General features: G+C 59.0%; 1 protein-coding gene across 4 annotated transcripts in view; it reads left to right on the top strand.

Annotated features, from left to right (window-relative positions):
* AFAP1 (actin filament associated protein 1) overlaps window positions 1-12851 on the top strand; it is a 76700-nt gene that overhangs the window by 44019 nt on the left and 19830 nt on the right. For all 4 annotated transcript variants that reach the window (XM_070399821.1, XM_070399839.1, XM_070399829.1 and 1 more), the window contains 5 exons: window positions 2835-2930; window positions 5876-5957; window positions 8902-9051; window positions 10869-11080; window positions 12214-12359. In XM_070399821.1, the coding sequence (XP_070255922.1) occupies window positions 2835-2930; window positions 5876-5957; window positions 8902-9051; window positions 10869-11080; window positions 12214-12359 (686 nt within the window). The remainder of the gene's footprint in view (window positions 1-2834; window positions 2931-5875; window positions 5958-8901; window positions 9052-10868; window positions 11081-12213; window positions 12360-12851) is intronic.

Raw genomic sequence — 12851 nt, 5'->3', positions numbered from 1 at the left:
CCTACAGAACAGGGGGGAGGCCACTGGCCCATGGAACAGGGAGGAGGGCTCTGGTGCTCCTGCCTGGGGCATAACTGTGGGTTAGTCTGGGGAAAGGTTCATCATTCATGATGCCCGATGCCTCGAATAACCCCCGTGTGCCCCAGGCTGTCTGAGTCTCTGGTGCACGGAATGCCGGCACTACACACGTGCTGCACAGGAGGGAAGCTGCAGCGGGGAAGGGACGGAGACCAAGTGTCGAGTTTACAGACGTGCGGGTGAGCCAGGAAAGGTGACTTCGTCAGTGAGCTCGGTGGCTGGGAAGCAGGCAGAGCTGCAGGGACAGAACGTGACCTGGAGCGAGTGTGACACTGTGTAGTGACAGCACAGCTGGGGGGGGGGAGGGGGGGACAGGCGCTGTATTGGTGCTGCGGGCCCCTCCCCCCTTTTGAAAAAGTCTTTTCCCTGAGGATTTCCAAAACCCAAGCAGAGGACTGGGAGGTTGGTCATGCGGACTTAGCGGCAGGTCTCTGCTTCTGCTTTCCACTCATTCCTTCGTTTCCCATAGGGCCGTGGTCGGCAGATTGCGGCTCTCGAGCCACATGCAGCTCTTTGGCCCCTTGAGTGTGGCTCTTCCACAAAATACCACGCGCACGTACAGTGCGATTGAAACTTCGTGGCTCATGCGCAGAAGTCGGTTTTCGGCCTGGGCGAGTCTACTTTGAAGAAGTACTGTTGATATTTGGCTCTGTTGACTAATGAGTTTGCCGACCACTGCCACAGGGAATTCCAAGTCCAGTTTGCTTCTCTGTCCCCTCCTTGTTTCTTTAAATACTTTCTTTAGCTGCCGTTAGAGCTGGGCGTGGGAAGCCGACCTAAGGAGGAGCAGCCCGCGCAGGGGAATGAGCACAGCTTACAGCAGGACAGACTACACAGGCCGCGTCTGGCGGAGGATGTGTGGCTGGTGTGGCGCGTGGAGAAGCAGCCAGACCGTATTCCCCCTGGGCGGGCAGAGTGGGCTTCCTGGTCATGTGAGACCTGAGCCGAGTGTGGAAGGATGGGTCCTGCTTCGCTGAGAGAAAGGGCACTGTCCTCCACGGTCACGCCCACAGGCCCACACCAGGAGGTGGGCAGGAGCTGCGTGGGCCTTCCCTGACACAGGCAGAGAGAGGCAGCTGCTTAAAGCATGAGTGGCGGCTCTGCCACACCGGCCTCTGTGGCAGGCTCTGGGTCGGCCTTCTCCTGCAGAACAACGGGCGCCCTTCCTGATGGCTTGTCTAACTGCACACGGTCACTAATGCTGTGACGGGGAGAGCTCAGGTTCCGGGGCGCCCGGCCCTGCGGTGCTTTATCTTGTCACAGAGCCCCAGGGGTCTGTGTGCCTCCTGGAGGAGGAGGTTAGGCCCAAAGTCCAGATTGCTCTGCCCCACGTATGGAGGAAGCGGCAGATTTGGGGCTTAACCCCCGTGTCTGTGACAAGCGCCCAGGAGTCCCCGTTGTAAGCTACTCTTTCCCCAGAGCAGCCGTTACCCTCGGGGCCATGCGGACCACTCAGTCAGGCCCCGCCTTTCCCCTCCATCGTCATAAAAACACAACAGCCAACACGGCGGTAGCCGCCCAGGGTGAATGAGTCAGAATTACACCTATGTTTTTGGCAGATGGGCAAAAAATATAGTCTGCCGTTTGGTGTCTGCAGAATTTTAGTAATTCCTCTATGTGCGCCATGAGATGAAAAAGTTTGAGAAGCGCTGCCCTGGAGAAAAGACAACATCTTGTTTTTAGATCGCATGAAGCTTTGCCTTCTGAACTAAAGGTTTGGTGAGCGCATTGGGGAGGTGAGGGAACCCAGACCTAGGAAAAGTGGTGAAATCAGCGAGAAAGAGAAAGAGAAAGAGAAAGAGAAAGGGAGCCACCCGTTCCCCTTCCAGACACGTGGCAGGGGCGCTGGGTGGCACGTCGCTCGCAGCTTCCACAGGACAAGCCCGCGCAGGCTCTCGGGGCCTTTGCTTTCTCTTTTTCCTGGTTTGGTCTCCAGTGTGGACGTGCTCCTTTTCTGTAGCGGTTTTTCTTCTTTTCCATAGAACAGCTGGGCAGCGAGATGGCTGGAAACTCTCCTGGCCTGTGGGTCCCTGGCCGCGGGCCCAGCAGCGCGGCCGGTGGCGCGGGGACGCCCTGAGGGCGCGGGCTCTCCGGACGCGGGCGTTGCTTTTCCGTCCAGAGGCACTGGGGTTGAACTCGAGGTGCAGCTTAGTTCCAAAGGAACGGGGACATTCTGGGAGACTCGCCTGCTCCCTTTTCTGTGGGAACAATGTGCGCTCTGTCTCCCCAGGACTGATCTCATTTACACTCACCCCCGTCAGAGCCCCGCCCCGCCCCACCCCGGGGCTGCTCAGGCCGATGGAGGGGACCCTGCGACTGCAGGGGGGCTGGGGACGCAGCTTAGTGTCCTCCCAGCAAGGCCTCTCGGCCTCTTGCTCTGAGTCAGCCGCGCCTGCGGCTAAAGGCCACTCTGCTCTTCGCCGCCCCACCGCTGTCTCACATCGCCTGCGTTTTCTGGTGACGCTCGTTGTTCACGATGGCGCCTCACTCTTCCTGGAGCGGAAGCCCCATGAGAGCGGAACCCTCGCGTACGCGTGCCCTCGTATCCAGGACCTAGGTCAGCACCGGGGTGGGTAGACCGTCAGTGAATGGGCGACTGAATGAACAGAGGGCGGCCTGGCGGCCTGGAGCTGAAACAGGTGCTGTGACTTGCGGGTTTCCGGCCACACCATGTGCCTCTGTTCCTCTCAGGCTTCCTCCCCTCGTGGGAGTGTCTCTGTGCTTGGATGCCCTCAACATGTCCGCGCTCTTTGCAGGTGATCCGAGAGGTCTACAGTGGCTGCAGTGGGCCCGTGGACGCCGAGTGTCCCCCGCCGCCAGGCTCCCCGGTGCACAAGGCGGAGCTGGAGAAGGTAAGGGGCGTGTGCTGCTTCGGAGGGTGGGCCTCCTCACAGGCCCAGTCCACCCCTGGGCGTTTCCGCACTCCAGCTGGGAAAGAGGAGGGACCACAGTCCTGCTTCCTGTGCGTTTCCAGTGCCCACACGCGAGGCTGGAGCTGGCCGTTCACAGGCTGCGCGGTTGGCCATCTTCCCAACTACAGGTGAAGAAGTGGGTGGGAGCTGTTAGGGCCCTGTTCAAGGTCACCTGGCTGTCACGTGGCAGCGTGGAATCTGAACTCAGGTCTGTATCCCGGAATACAGCAGGCACTGCCCGAGTGCCCCTCCCCAAGCTGTAACCCAGTAGGCCGGGCTGCGTTCCCTGTGCCCTCCGCTCTGTGCCCATGTTCCTTGTAGAAGGGCCCAGTGACAGCCCCGCAGGGGGGCAGGGCCAGCCCTTCTTGTCAGAAACGTGTGAACCTGTCACTGTCATGCCACACACCCAGCTCACTCTGATTGTCCCTACACAGATCTCCTCTCCATGGAGACCCCGGGCTTCCTGCACGCAGCTCCTGTAGGTGGCTGTGGCCCAGGGACTCTCCGAGGCCTCCCTGTGTAGTCCCTGCGTGAACAGAGCCTTCGTGTCCCTTCTTACTTAGGGTTCTCCAGAGAAACAACTAGTGGTGTGTGTGTGCATGTACGTGTTTGTACTTATGTATGTGTGCATGTGTGTGTATTTATATATGATTCACGTAAGGAATTTTTTATGTGTAAGATTTATCATGAGGAATTGGCTCATGTGATTATGGAGGATGGCAAGTTCAAAGTCTGCCGCGTAGGCCAGCAGGTGCAGTCTGAAGGCCATTGGCAGAATTCTCCCTTGCTCAGGAGACTGGCCTTTTAGTGGTATGCAGGCCTTCAGCCAACGAGGTGAGGCCCCCACAGTAGGGAGCACCATCTGCGTTACTCAGCGTTCACGGATTTAAATGTTAGCCCTGGCTGGTAAGCTAAGTGGTTAGTGTTGGTCTGCATACTGATGGGTCACGGATTTGAGTCCCAGTCAAGGGCACATACCTGAGTGGCAGATTTAGTCCTTGGCCCTATTGGGGTGCATCCAGAGGGCAACCGATGGATGTGTCTCTCTCATGTCGATGTTTCTCTATTTCTTTCTCTCCCCCGCCCTCCCTTCCACCTGCTTTAAAATCAATGCAAAAAAATATTCTGGGGTGAGGATTAACAACAACAACAAATTAGTCTCATCCAAAAACACCCTCCAAGTTGACACACAAAATTAACCCTATCACAGCCCGCATCCTGCTTGCTATGGAAAACTCAGGCAGTTCAGAGAAACACAAATAGCAGGGATACGGTCACCCGTGAACCCACCACACAGGGGGTGCAGCTCCTCCCAACATGGCATTTTTGTAACCAGCTTTTCCTGCTCACGTGTTTCTTTTATAGTTTAGATAGTCTGATGCATAAACATGTTATGCTGCCCTCTTTTTCCTTACCTTTATGTTATTACCAATTTTCCAGGCTTTTGAAAACTAATAACAAGCAACAACCGTTTTTGCGCTTTTAGCAGCTGAATAATATGAAATCATATGACTCTACTATCATATTACCCCCCCTTTCAAATCTAACTCCTTATTGTTGGCCATTTAAAATAATTGGCATTGTTTTGTAAATCTTTGCTGCTGCTCTGTTACCTGAAAATAGACCCCTAGAAGCTAGGCTACCAGACCAAAGGGGAGGATTGATTTTAAGATTTGACTCGCGTTGCTAAGCGAATAGCCATCCAGAAAGGCTGGTCCGGTTTCACTTCCCATCAGCGTGCATCAGGGTTTCTCTCTCACCCACTCCCACGGGACCGGTGGCACCCTTCACTTAGCATGGTTTCTGAGGCTGTGCTGTGCCCGCCCAGACCTGCTGACCTGGTTCCCAGGAGCACTTCCCGGCCTGGGAGCTGGGCAGCGCCAGCTCTCATCCGCCCTGTCACTGGCGGTCGGCACACACCAGGTTCCCACGGATGCCACTGGCTCCTTCGGTGGCTGTCACAGCACTGCGGTGCGATGCAGACACCGCCTGCCGTCCTGGGCCAGCGCAGCCCGGCCCTCTCCTGGGGGGGCGTGTGCGTGCCGTGCCTAGCATCTGCCTGCGGCCGGCAGTCTCTGTGGCATGGGGGACAGTGCAGGGGGTCGGGGAGGGCTGAAGCCTCCCCGCTGTGACTCCACAGCTCCTCCGGTTGGAATGCAGGGGTTCCAGCTCTCAACTATGCTGCTGCTTTTTAAATTTCTATTGAATTTATTGGGGTGACATTGGTTAATACAATCATATAGGTTCCAGGCCTGCAACTCTATATGCATCATCTGCATGTTGTATTGTGTGCTCACCACCCGGAGCCCCGTCTCCTTCCGTCACCATGTCCCCTGACCCTCTCCTGCCGCCCCACGTGCCTCTGCTTCAGATGCCAAGTGGCAGTCCTGACTGTGCCCTGACGTCAGGTGCTGGACCCACCGGGCAAGTCCTCCGGTGCCCTTGAGGGTTTGACAGCCGCCCGACTGTGCATCCTCTGAGCGTATTTGTCACAGACAGACACTTGACACTTGCCCATTATTCATGGGAGGAAATTAAGTGGGCGACGCAGTGTTTATTTCTGGAAGCGTAACTGGTTTGGTGAGGGGAGTTTTCTGTAGCCCTAACTTTTTTTAATTACTGAGAGAGAGGGAGGTGAATGAATGTCAGGCACTGTAGCACGTGCTGGTTACCTCGGTGGCTTTTCTCTTTGCTCTTTTGGTGTCTGTCAAGCTTTTGATAACAGGCACCCAGCTGGTCCGTGCGGCCGTTGAGCCCTAGCTGTCCTGGATCGCTGGGAATCCGGCCCACGTTCTTTCCGCTCTGAGATCGCTTTGGATCGATCCATGACGTCACTTGGCCAATGCGACATTGTGAGAATAACCCCGTCCTCCTCTTCCTTGCAGAAACTGTCCTCGGAGAGACCAAGCTCGGACGGGGAGGGTGTCGTGGAGAATGGAGTCGCCGTGTGTAACGGGAAAGAACAAGGTGAGTTCTGCCCGAAACAGAAACCAGAATCCGAAACACTGCGGCCCATTCTGCGAACTCTGGCTGCGGGCACATCTCCTTGGAGGTTCGGTCATGCGCCTGTCACCGTCCTGGTCGCACTGACCGATCTGAGTAGGCCCTCTGGGGAGCAGGAGCCCTCTGAGGCTCCGCTGCCTGTGGCCGGGCCAGGGTTCCTGTGGCCCGGCGGTGCCCGGCGGGAGTTTAAATCGGTGGCTCAGCAGGCATTTCCTCACGTGGTTTGTCCCGGGAAGTGATCCTCTGGGAAGGGCTTTGGGTGATGAGCGGAGCCACGTGCCCCCCGTGGCGGCCTCGGCCCCATCGGGACCGCTTCCCTGATGAGGTCTGCTCCCCATCTTTCAAATGAGGAGGCCAGACGTGCAGGTTTCTGAAGTCCCTTTTAAAAAATGTCTGCAGATGTATTTTACTTGCATTTAAAGAAATGATTTTAAATTGTGGTAAAATACACAGAACAAAAATGTACCCCCTGACCATTGTTAAGTGCCCAGTCCAGTGGCCTTAGGCACATTCGCATTGCTGTGCTGCCGGCTCACCATCCTCTCCAGAACCTTCCATCTTCCCAAACTGCAACTGTCCCCATTAAACACTCCCGCACTCCCCGTTCTCCAGGCCTGCATCCACTCCCACGGTGCCTGGGGCGCCCACTGTCCCTGTGGGTCTCACTCCTTAGGGACCTCGCATCATAGAACCACAGAGCTTGCCCTGTGTGGCTGGCTCACCTCGCTCACCGCGGTGCCCTCAGGTCCGCCCAGGTAGCCGGTGTCAGGATCCCCTTCCTCTCTGAGGCTGAGCAATAGTCCGTTGTGCTACGGGCCACATTCTATCGTCATTCATCTGTGGAGGGGCATCTTTGTTCCCACCCTTGGCTGCTGCGGATGATGCTGTGTGAACCTGGGTGCACGTGCTGAAGCCGGCCCCATGGCATGTGCGTCACACGCGGTGACGGCACCTTGTGGGCACACAGCTCTTTGCGTTTTGACAAACACATACTGGTGGGTCACCATCCGCACCATCGAGACATGGAGCAGTTTTGACCCCAGGTGTCCCTGTGCTCCTCTGTCCCCCCGCCCCCCACTCCTGGCAGCTGCAGGTCTGTGTTCTGTCCTTCCCCAGCACATCCTGTGCGTGGAGTCCACAGCCGAGCCTTTCGGTCTGGCTTCTCTGACTCAGCCTCAGACATTGGGGAGCCCCGCGTGCAGGGGCTCAGGGTCCGAGCAGGAGGTCAGCGCAGACGCGGCACGGCCGGCTCACCCGCACCCACGGGAGAGGGCTGGTTGCTGGCAGCCCGACGCCATGGGAGCGAAGCTGCTGTGGACACGTTTTCCTTTCTCCCGGTTAATACCTGGGAGCAGGGTGCTTGGCCACGTGCCGCTCACCAGCCTTGGTGGCGCTCTGTTGTGCTGGTCTCTGCGTTGGCCATTTGAATAGCTGTGCGCGCTGTGCAGCCGGCTTTACCGTGCCTCTGCCCACGACCAACAATGCTGCCCAAGTCTAACGAGCTTGTTTGCCATCCAGGCGTCCTCTTTGGTGAAGAGTCTATTCACATCCTCTGCCCGTATTTTCATTGAGTTGTTTGTTCTTGTGACTGAGGTCTGAGAGCTCCTTAGAGCTTCTGAAGACAAGCCCTTTCCGCTACGTGATGTCCTCCCCAGCGTGGGGGCTGGGCTGAGAGGAGGGGGTCTGTGGGGCAGGGAGTCTTCCCCGTGGAAGCCTGCAGCCCCTGCCTGCCCCGGGACCTGGCTCCCAGGGAGCCTCTGCCCGCTGCGCCCTGCACCCGCCGCTAGAGGCAGATGCCGTCACCTGCAACCAGACAGCAAGCCGGCCGCTGGGTCTCGGAACCGTCTCCTGGGCTGTGGTGATGTGACCAGGGTCAGTCGGAGGCATGGCCTCTGCTCTGCCGTGTGATTTTCTGCCGGACGCGACTGGGTGTAATTTTCGTCCTCTACGTCGGAAGTTACTCGGTGGGAGGCATTCTGTCGTCCACAGGCCACATTATGTGTAATCACAGCCGGGAAACCTATCTTTGAGGTTTGCCCTGGAGACCAACGTACAATCTCAGGTTCCCGCCTGGATGCCCAGGCAGCCCACGCCACGGCTGCTTCTCCCAGGTCCCTCACAGTGGCCTCTGCGGAGCAAGTGCGTCTCGCTGTGCGTGGGGGTGAATGTATCCCTACCCAGCATTCCCCTGGGCTCTTTAAAGCAGAGCAGCCTTCCATATTTTGAAAAGGTGCCGTTGGTTTAAACACTGTTTTGCCTGTCGCGTTGCTTTGTATATTGCAGACACTCGGTGAGTAGGTCCTGCAGGAAGTTAATGGTTAAGCTGCACTTGACCTTCTCTCCTCCCTTCCGCTCGGCGGCTCACTCTGGACTGTGCGCTGAGGTTCAGGCAGGTCCTTTCGTCCAGCCTTTTGTGACCAGACAGATGCTGGCTGCCGAGGAAGCCGCGACGCAGACAGCTCCTCTCCGTTACCCCTCGATCGCATGGCAGCGGGCCAGTCCCTGCCGTCCAGCCACGGGGTGACTGTCGCTCCTGCTCCTGCGTTCAAGGGGAAGGATATGCCCCACGTAACGCGCCAGTGCACCGCGATTCTGGGTGATTCGTGACTACCCTGCTGGTGCCGCCGCCGATCGAGCACGGGGCGCTGAGGTCTTGACAGCAGTCCCGTGGCAGCTTCGCGTGTCCCAGTGAGCAGGGCACACGGGAGGAGTTCCTCGGTGTGGCTCACTGGTGCCTCACTGAGCCCGCACTCCGATGGTATAAGCCAGGCCCCGACGGCGGCCTGCAGCGGGTGCTCCATGAGTAAGACCGGGCAAGTCAATGGCTGTGGCGTATGCTGTGTTTCACTGTCTTTCAGTGTAAGGTCTATAACTTAATGTGCTTTTGTGTTGTTGTTATTTTTGACAGTCAAGAGGAAAAAAAGTTCCAAATCAGAGGGCAAGGGGACTGTATCTAAAGTCACTGGGAAGAAAATCACCAAGATCATCGGTTTAGGAAAGAAAAAGCCGTCGACCGACGAGCAGACCTCCTCCGCCGAGGAGGACGTGCCCACCTGCGGTAAGACAGCCCCGAGCCCCGTGAGCTGCAGGAGCTGGGAGCCCCCCGAGCCCCGTGAGCTGCAGGAGCCGGGAGCCCCCTGAGCCGCGTGAGCTGCAGGAGCTGGGAGCCCCCCGAGCCCCGTGAGCTGCAGGAGCCGGGAGCCCCCTGAGCCGCGTGAGCTGCAGGAGCCCTGGGAGCCCCCCGAGCCCCGTGAGCTGCAGGAGCCGGGAGCCCCCTGAGCCGCGTGAGCTGTAGGAGCTGGGAGCCCCCCGAGCCCCGTGAGCTGCAGGAGCCCCGGGAGCCCCCCGAGCCCCGTGAGCTGCAGGAGCCGGGAGCCCCCTGAGCCGCGTGAGCTGCAGGAGCCCTGGGAGCCCCCTGAGCCGCGTGAGCTGCAGGAGCCCTGGGAGCCCCCTGAGCCGCGTGAGCTGCAGGAGCCCCGGGAGCCCCCTGAGCCGCGTGAGCTGCAGGAGCCCGGGAGCCCCCAGCCCCATGAGCTGCAGGAGCCCGGGAGCCCCCAGCCCCGTGAGCTGCAGGAGCCCCGGGAGCCCCCCGAGCCGCGTGAGCTGCAGGAGCCCCGGGAGCCCCCTGAGCCGCGTGAGCTGCAGGAGCCCGGGAGCCCCCAGCCCCGTGAGCTGCAGGAGCCGCGCGTGTCGTCCCTGAGTCGCGGCCCTCGGTCTCGTCACGCGGCTCTCGGGAGCAAGGCTGGGGTTGTGCGGGGATGTCTCACACTTGCACTGCTTGTTAGTAAGACTGCAGGGGTTTGACGTGAGCTCTGTGGCTCTTCACATTTGACCCCAGGAAGGCCTCCCGACTTCCTCTCAGCGTTTAAACTGAAAGCGTGCAGGGCTGTCGGCCTGTGAGGGACGGGTGTGAATGTGGCCAGACATGAAGGCACTGTGGTCAGCCATTCCTCTCGGCTAAAGTAATCAAGCCAGGGTTTCTCATGAGGCTCCAAGTCCCAGACCAGGGTCACCCCGGTCTCACTGAGCGACCGTCTCCGCATCAGTGTTTCATCCGCATTTTCTGAGCAGCTGCTGTGGGCAGGACTGTGTTAACGTGTGTGTGGCAGCGACTGAGACAGCCCTGCCCTCCCACTTCCCTGTCGGAGCTCTGCCATCTGCTTCAGGGCCAGGTTCCCAGGACAGAGTCCCAGGTTGGCTGTCACTGGGTCCCTGGGTGGTTCAAGTGTTCATTTCTCACGCTCCCTCCTGGCCAGACCCCAGCCTCCCCGGCTGGAGAAGTTTCCCGACTCAAGGCCCCTGAGGAACAGCCCTGAGCCTCTCCCTCCAGGGCAGGGCGCTGGCCCAGGACCCTCAAGAGGGGCCACCCTGTGCCCCAGCAGCTTTGGGTGCTCGAGAGTAGCCGTGTCTCCAGATCTCCTTTCGTATCGCCACCTTGGTCCCCAGGCCACTGTCATTCATGCCCACAGACTCTGACGATGGCTGCAGTTGGCGGTCACTTCTCAAGTGTCCAAAAAGTGGGCTCTCGGCAGGGCTCATGCGCAGATGGGGCCGAAGCCACAGGCAGGCATTCGTGGTCCTCACGCCGTTGCTCGGTCGGTCAGCCCTCACGGCTGACTGTGGGCTTTTAAGTAGAGCTTTCTTCCTTATAAAGAATAAATGTATCAGATATATGTCATGTACAAATAGTATTTTACAGAATAAAATCATAATGTAAGATTATGAATCCGCAACTGGATTCAAAATCACAGCTCTCCAGCTGTCACCCGTGACGGCCTGCTGTGTGTGTGAATTTGCCTGAGACGCGGTGGGGGTCCGTTCCGTGGGCGTTTGCCCTGGTGCCTCTCCTGGAGCTGAGCCGCCCTGTCGCTGCAGGCCACCTGAATGTGCTCTCCAACAACCGCTGGCGGGAGCGCTGGTGCAGGGTCAAGGACAACAAGCTCATCCTGCACAAGGACAGGACCGACCTGAAGACCCACCTCGTGTCCATCCCTCTCCGCGGCTGCGAGGTGATCCCGGGGCTGGACTCCAGGCACCCGCTGACCTTCCGGCTGCTCCGCAACGGGCAGGAGGTGGCCGTGCTGGAGGTAGGATGGCCTTCCTTCCTGAAGCCGCTGCCCGTCTGAGTCCCTGCCTTGCTGAGCTGGCAGCGCCTGTTGTGCCATGCCCTTTCTCCCTCTCCCTCTGCCCATGTGTCCGTCTCTGCTGTCCTCGAGATGGCCCCTCCTGAGGGCCCTGGGCCGTGCCCTGTGCCCGCTTCTGCTGAGCCCTGCAAGGAGCCTGGGCCCCTGCACCTCGTGGTCTCCTCCCCGCCACGCCTTGCTTCAGTGTTTCCAGCAAAACTTCTCTCGCAGTGATGGCCTCCAGAGGGCGCTGTCCTCCCTCGTCCTGCCGGGCCCATGCGGCTCCCGGTGGAGTGAGTGTGCAGACCGTGGCCAGCGAGCTGCGTGCGTGGACACCGAGACCTGCGTTTCCAGGAGCCCTGGCTCCGTGCGCGGCTGATTCCTGTGGCTGCCTTTCTGGAGCCGGCTCGCTGGAGAGGGAAAGGCCCTTAAACAGCCTCAGCCGCCTGCTTCCACCCTCCCCTTTGGCCCTGGCCGGGCTCAGTGGTTAGGGCATCGGCTGAGCTGTAGCCAGATTGCAAATGAAGGTCAGATTCAGGGTTGGGAGCATGTAAATGTCCTGAGAAACAGCGCCCACAGCCCGGTGACTGCCCACGATTGCACCCCCTCAGCACAGCCGACAGGAGGGGAGCACGTGCTCATGCCGCCACTGAAGGGAAGGAAGTGCATTCCCGGCCCGGCCACGGCAGCCCGAGGCCCGCAGGGAGCGCCAGCCCCGTCCTCGGGCTGGGCCAGCGCAGGCGGCGCTGCTTTTCCGGGCCGGGTTTTGTTGTCAAATTAGCGAGGCGTTGTCAGCAACTTCATTTGGCTGAGCTTTAGCTAGCACAGTAGGTCCCACGTCCTACCCCAGTGCCCTTCCCCCAGAGCGGCCGGCATTGCAGGACCCAGGTTTCCACTTCCTGGGTCCAGTCATTCTGGCCTCAAGGCTCGGGCTGACCGCAGAGCAGGTCCCGCTGCTCGGCAGCCTCCCCTTCCTCCACGACTCACTCGCACGAGCCTTGGCCCCGCCGTCCCGTCTGTGTGGTCTCTGTGCCGACACCTTGAACCTGTTGAAACTCTTCCCTAATCAAGTGACACTCGCCTCCCCTCACGCACAGGCGGCGTCCTCGGAAGACATGGGCCGGTGGATCGGAGTCCTGCTGGCGGAGACGGGGTCCTCCACAGACCCCGGCGCCCTGCACTACGACTACATCGACGTGGAGATGTCGGCCAACATCATCCAGACGGCCAAGCAGACCTTCTGGTAAGGCCTGCGGTCAGGGCGCCGGGCAAACGCGCTGTTTCCTAAGTGTTTACCCTTGATGGGCTGTCGGGAAAACAGCGAAGACGCTGCCTTCGCATCATGTTCACCCAGACGTCGGTGAAAGCCCTGTCCTTCTAACCCTCGTGTTTCCTCTCAGAACAGGGCTGGCCGACTTTTCCCGTAAAAAGCAAGCTAGTCACCATCTGGCTTTGTGTGCTGTTCCCTGTCCTCTCAGCTCTGCAGGGGCAGGAACGAGTGGGCTGACGGTTTCGTAAAACTTGATTCGCAGGCACAGGCAGTGGGCTGGATGCAGCCTGTGGGCTGTACTTTGCTGACCCACGTGTGGGGGGAACAATCTAGAATCAGAAGTGATTCTACATGTTGCTGTAGTGAGGACTGTCTTTGAAGCCATTAATCACGTTCCTTTACAATCTAAATTGTCATTTTTTTAAAAAGGCTGTTCATACAAGAATGGTCTTTGGACCATGAATT

The sequence above is a fragment of the Myotis yumanensis genome, unplaced genomic scaffold (genome assembly GCF_028538775.1).
Source record: "Myotis yumanensis isolate MYYU_CA2020_CCGP unplaced genomic scaffold, mMyoYum1.0.hap1 SCAF_1, whole genome shotgun sequence".
Taxonomy (NCBI): Eukaryota; Metazoa; Chordata; class Mammalia; order Chiroptera; family Vespertilionidae; genus Myotis; species Myotis yumanensis.
This window is presented reverse-complemented; position numbering and strand designations above follow the sequence as displayed.